The 5,812-nt window shown below is 55.4% G+C and overlaps 1 protein-coding gene across 1 annotated transcript in view; it reads left to right on the top strand.

The window, feature by feature from the left end:
• Positions 1-386: 386 nt before the first annotated feature.
• Positions 387-5,812, top strand: part of HM13 (histocompatibility (minor) 13) — a gene marked incomplete at its 3' end in the record, with an annotated part of 7,648 nt that continues 2,222 nt past the window's right edge. The window contains exons 1-7 of the mRNA XM_009868496.1: positions 387-455; positions 861-959; positions 1,602-1,684; positions 2,430-2,518; positions 3,234-3,319; positions 3,414-3,539; positions 5,235-5,292. Of these exons, the coding sequence (XP_009866798.1) occupies positions 387-455; positions 861-959; positions 1,602-1,684; positions 2,430-2,518; positions 3,234-3,319; positions 3,414-3,539; positions 5,235-5,292 (610 nt within the window). The remainder of the gene's footprint in view (positions 456-860; positions 960-1,601; positions 1,685-2,429; positions 2,519-3,233; positions 3,320-3,413; positions 3,540-5,234; positions 5,293-5,812) is intronic.

Below are 5,812 nucleotides of genomic sequence, written 5' to 3'. Positions count from 1 at the left end.
CAGGAGGGGGGACTGTTTTACACAGTCTGTTTTATTAGTGTTTTTAAAAGCCCCTTGCCTGCCTGACAGCCTTACACCGGGGACTTGAGCTGATTTTAGCGAGGTTCCTGGCAGTCCAGGCAACTGAGGGGGGGAACCAGCAGCTCTTTGGGCATTTGCTTGAGTGCTGCTTGACAGCTGGCATGTCTGGGATAAGCTGTTTTTCCTTCACAGGGTCGCTTTGCATAAGGGCTCCTGCTGATGTGCGCTGGCCGCAGGTGTTTGCCTGCACAGGATTAGATCTGCGGGCAGGGGAGTGCGCTGGGCAGCCTTCTGCCTCTCCTCTGAAAGCTGAAGGTCTCTTGTGGGAAATGGCTTGAAAGGGGGCTGGTTCAGCCATTGCAGAGATGTCTCGGAAGGCAAAAGGGGTTTATAAATCTGGGGCTTGTGAGCACAAGGAGTGTCCCGAGAGTGAGGTGAGGGTTGAAAAGGTGTTTGGAGAGAAACTTCACTCAGAGGGTCATTGACATATGGTGTGCACAGATGGGAACGGCCAGGCGTGAGCGGCAAGGGAGTTCAGCTCCCCGCTGGGCAGTGGGAGAAAAGAGCAACACCAGTGCAGTTGTTGGTTTGGGAGTTCTTTCCCTTCTCCAAGGGAAAAAAAGCACTAAATTGTGGCAGCCGTTGGAAGGATGAGTGTGAGGTTTGATTTTCCATCTCAGGCTCTGCCTGTCATGCAGTCCCACCTCTAGGAACAATGGGGGCCCAGTGGGTGCCCTACCCCTCTTTAAAGCCCCCCTCATTGTGTCTGTTCAACTCCTGCTCAAATATGAAGCCAGAGCAGGGACTGATCTGTTCCTGTTCTCTCCTTCCCTCACCAGAACTCCTCAGAGATGCCAGAGACCATTACCAGCCGAGATGCTGCTCGTTTTCCCATTGTTGCCAGTTGCACCCTTCTGGGGCTCTACCTCTTCTTTAAAGTAAGTGAGTGACGTTGGCGGGCGGTGGAGCCAGCTCCTGCCACCCTCCCTGCTTGGTCAGGAGCTCCCGAAGTGGGACGGACTCGATTTTTGGACCTTAGCATTGGGAGAGAAAGCGTGTAAGGCTGCATGGCTGGAGCTCTTCAGCGTCACCACATGGGAGGACACCAATTCTCACCTGAACTGTCACAGCTTGAGGGAGATCAGAGCCTGTTTGTGCACACAAGTTGGTTCTGGGGAGCGGCCGAGGAGCACATTCGTCCCCCCTAGAGCTCTACCTGTCTCCCTGGGCCGACCTGACAGTTTGCTGAAACCAGAGAGTACCTGGCTCCCTACTCCAGCTCGCTGCACATGGGACACGCGGGGGAAAGCTCTGTCCTCCTTTCTGCAGCACACGAGTTATTTTTCGACCTGAGCAGCTCGTAGATGCATGAGAACTCGCAGGCCCATTGTGCTCGTTCTGCGAGCGCGCGGCGACTATTTCCAATGTATTTCCCGTCAGCGGTGCAAGAATTTGGGTTATTCCAGATATTCTTCTCGTCTCCCTGGAGCACTGGCACGGCAGCCGCCAATAGAAATATGAAGTGCCGTGGATGGGGAGGACACTGTTGTAACCAACCCCTCTCTGGATTTCTCTTGCAGATATTCTCTCAAGAGTACATCAACCTTCTGCTCTCCATGTATTTCTTTGTGCTGGGGATCCTAGCCCTGTCCCACACCATCAGGTACAGCAGAGGGAAGGGTGCAACTTAGGCAGGGAGACTGTGTGCCCTTTCTTGTGGGAGAAACAAAGTCTCAGGGTCCCGGCGATCCGGTTACTCCATACAGTGTCGCCAGGAGAGCTCATGGAGGTGGCCACTGCCACGGGACAAGGCCAGCTCACCCTGAGGAGCTGCTCTGGCCTGGCACAGTCCTCGCTGCCCTGTGGAGAGGAGAGCTCCTCAGCACCCTGAGGAGCACCCAGTGCTACTGGGGCAGCCTCTTGGGCCGACACTCAGTGGGAGATGTTGAAAGCTCAGGCTCTTTCAGTAACTGAAAAAGTCAAACTGGTTTCCTGTTTCCTGAGCTCGAGGGCGTTGGGGACCAGATGTTTTCCCTAGACTAGTGCTGGGCAAGAGCTTTGTCTCCACTCCTGGCTCTGCAGCAGAGCCTTTTGGTGAGGGCCCAGCCAGTTCTGGGGGCCCAGGGGGCTGCTGGGGGGCACAGGACACATGCTGGAGCCTGGGGTACGTCCTCATTTCTCGTGGGCAGTGCTGTGTGGCCCTAAAATGTTTTGAGGTGCTGTCAGATGCAGGCAGACTGGACCTCAGGACAAGGTCCTGTGTCTGGTGACGGAAATTGGGGTTTCTGCCAGTCCCCAGCGTGGTGAAATCTGGAGGGGGGAGCATGGGCCGATGTCCGTGGAGGTGCTGGGCAGCGCGTCCTGTGGGGCTTCTGTCAAACCACCCTTCTCTTTGCCTCTCGTTTCAGCCCCATGATGAACAGATTCTTCCCTGCAAATTTCCCCAACAAACAGTACCAGCTCCTCTTCACCCAGGGCTCTGGGGAGAGCAAGGAGGGTATGTCGGCTCGCCAGTCTCTCTGGGGGGCTGAATGTTTTCTGCCTTTGCTGTTCTGGTTTTTGTTCCCTTGGTGTTCTGATTTCCAGCCCGTTGAAACAACCTCCGCAAAGACTCCCTGCTGCCCTTCTGTAGCCAGTGCAAGCCCCGGGTGTCCCTGCAGAGCTGGGGCTGCCCTGTCCTTCTTTTGGCTGCCTCTCTCCTTCTGTGCTGCCCCTGTCTGGCGGCAAAACCCCTGAAACAGATCCCAGAGTGTCACAGGGCTGGAGCTGTGGCTGCTGTTTGGTGCACTGCCTTTATTTAAGCTCCTTGGGTAGTGTAATACTGACTTTTGTTCTGCCTTAGCAGATCTGAATCAAATCTTTGCACTGGTAGAAGCTGCTTTGATAAGTATCCTGCCTGGTAGCTTTACTGGTAAGGGAATACTTCTTCTGGTGGTACCATCAAGAGTTAACTGGTGGAGGAAGAGGGAGATTTGCCTTTACCTGACTTAGGCAGTGCCTGAATCCAATTTCCTTGTTGACAGAAGGGCAGCAGATGCTGTCCATGTGGCAGAGCCTGGCTGAAGGGGAAGGCCTGGGCTTGCCAGGGCCAGCTGCTCGCTGGCGAGTACCGTGCTCTGTGCCTCTCCCCAGCTGTCAAGTCACATCTCCGCTGTGCGGGATGGGGAGCTGCCCCGGCCACCCAAAATCTGAACTTCTCCATTTTATTGCAGAAATAGTGAATTACGAGTTCGACACCAAGGATCTTGTGTGCCTGGCCCTGAGCAGTGTCGTGGGGGTCTGGTACCTGCTGAGAAAGGTAAGGGAGTCCCGCCGAGAGGCAGTCCGGGACCAGGCTGGGTCAGACCTGAGCCACAGGTGAGACTTATCTCTCCTTTTGCTCTCGTTCCCAGCACTGGATTGCCAACAATCTCTTTGGCCTGGCTTTCTCCCTCAACGGTGTGGAGCTGCTGCACTTGAACAATGTCAGCACTGGCTGCATCTTACTCGGGGGCCTCTTCATCTACGACGTTTTCTGGGTAAAGGGGGGCGTTGCCTGGGGCGGATGCGGGCTGCGACCGTTGGCAGGAGGCGTGTGTGTGGCGTGACACCCCATCGGAAGCAGCATACCAGCTGGACACGTGTTTGCAGTCAGAATTTCCACTTTCTCAGCCCGAAGGGGTGTGGTGGGGATGATGGCAGAATCAGACAGTGGCAAAACGTGGCTCAGCATTTTGTCTGAATCTCTGTCTTGGCCTTGGGGCTGGCAAGGATGTCATCAGGGCTGTTGTGGGGTACCCACTGTGTGGCATATCCAGTTCTGGTGACTGGTATTGTCCACCAAGGTCTTCCCAGTGTCTGACAGAGATGCTGGGCGGGCGGGAGGATGAGGCTGCTCTGGGGTGAGCTGCTTGGGTGAGCTGAGCCTCAGGTCTGTCATCTGTCAGCCTTGTTAGCGTCCTTCTGTTCCTGGCATCGAGGAAAAGACACTGGAACGCCTCCCGTCTCCCTCGGTCAGCGCTGCGCCTCGATATCTTTGTTTTGAGGTTTTCCTTACCTCTCTGCAGTGGGCCTGGGTGCACATTTCTCCTCATAACATCTGTATTCCTCAGTCCCTCCTGCTGCCTCCACCTTCTGAATTACTGCATTTCCAAATGTCTGAGAGCCTTGTGTACCTTGAGGTCTGTCCAGCACCTACGCAGCTGCCTGAGTAATCCTTCCCTTTTTAAGCCTGGCTACTGTGGGTTATTTTGTACTTGGCTCGTGATGCCCCTGTTTCACGGGCTCATTAACAGCCTCAGCTCTGTGGTTTGTTAGTCCCTGTGTGCTACTTCTGTGCTGCTCTCGGATGGAGAGAGGATTCAGCCTTCTGGCTTAGCACATCCAGTGCCTCCTGCCCTGCTCGGGGTGTGAGTGTCTTCGCTCGCTGCTCTCCTCTTGCCGACTCTCTCCTGCCTCAGCTTCCCCGGCAGCTCCCCTAGAGACTCATGGAAGGGTCATCTTCAAGTAGAGATGTTCTTACTGTGCCCCTTTGCAGGGGGCTTGGATCTTGGTGTGGATTTAATCACAGTGAGATCCAAGGAGAGTTTCAGGGAGGAAGGAGGACTGCTCCGTGGATCGATGCTGCTGCGTAGTCCTGGGGTGAATTTGCACGTGACACTTCTCCCCGGTCCCAGTGTGGAGTCCTCTCACTCCATGGTGATACCCAGATCTTGCTGCACCTTCTGGGAGTTAATTTGATGCCCAGTGCTTGCTTTAAGGTTTCTCTTTAATCCCTAGCTCTAAGAACTCGCTCACCTGGTGCTAGCCAGCACCTGGTTTACCTGCCTGGCACTGGAGGGACTTGGAGATGAACAGAGATCAGGGTGGTTGACCTGTGTGTTTACAGTCCATCCCCCAAACAGTGCCAGTGTTTAAAGCCGGATGTGCAGCGCAAATAAATGACCTCAGAGCAAAACGTGGCCTCTGGTCCCTGCTGGAAGCTCAGGGGCTGGCGCTGGCCAGGGCTTGCATCACACCTGTGTTTGGGCTTTCCACCAAGTTGGCTAAGAGCTGAGCTGGCCCGCAGGGGCAGGTGCTGGGCACTTGCAGGACTCCTTTGCCCACAGTTCAGCAGCTCTGTGGCTGTTTTCTGCCACTGAGGATGATCAGGGCCCCGAGGTGAAGCTGTAGCTGAGTGTGTGTGTGTGTCTCTGAGCAGCTGTGGTCACCCAGACTTCTCTGCTTGCCCCTAGGTCTTTGGCACCAATGTGATGGTGACAGTTGCCAAATCATTTGAGGCCCCGATAAAACGTGAGTAGACCCTTCCCCGTGGGCTGGAGGAGAGGCTGTTCTGTGGTCGCTGCTCCGTGCACCCTCTGCCTTCTGGAGGTGGCTCGGGAGGAGGTGGGGGGTGTGTGTGCAGGAAAGTTTCCTGCTTGTGTCCCCGTAAGCCACTCCATGGTGCCACCGACCTGCAAGACGCTGGGCCAAGGCTCTGGAGAGGGATGGTTTGCAGAGCCCTGAGCTGGCTGGATTCGTCTGCAGCCCCAGAGTGAGCCACTTCACCAGCTCATTAAAAAAAATACACGCAAAAAAAATCGGAGGTGGGGGGTGTGTGTGCAGGAAAGTTTCCTGCTTGTGTCCCCGTAAGCCACTCCATGGTGCCACCGACCTGCAAGACGCTGGGCCAAGGCTCTGGAGAGGGATGGTTTGCAGAGCCCTGAGCTGGCTGGATTCGTCTGCAGCCCCAGAGTGAGCCACTTCACCAGCTCATTAAAAAAAATACACGCAAAAAAAATCCACACCGTCCCCCCAAAACAGCAGGAGCGGT

Source organism: Apaloderma vittatum, unplaced genomic scaffold, assembly GCF_000703405.1.
Source record: "Apaloderma vittatum isolate BGI_N311 unplaced genomic scaffold, ASM70340v1 scaffold32964, whole genome shotgun sequence".
In the NCBI taxonomy this organism is placed as follows: domain Eukaryota; kingdom Metazoa; phylum Chordata; class Aves; order Trogoniformes; family Trogonidae; genus Apaloderma; species Apaloderma vittatum.
Note: the sequence above shows the minus strand (reverse complement) of the source record. Positions and strands in the feature narration are given on the sequence as shown.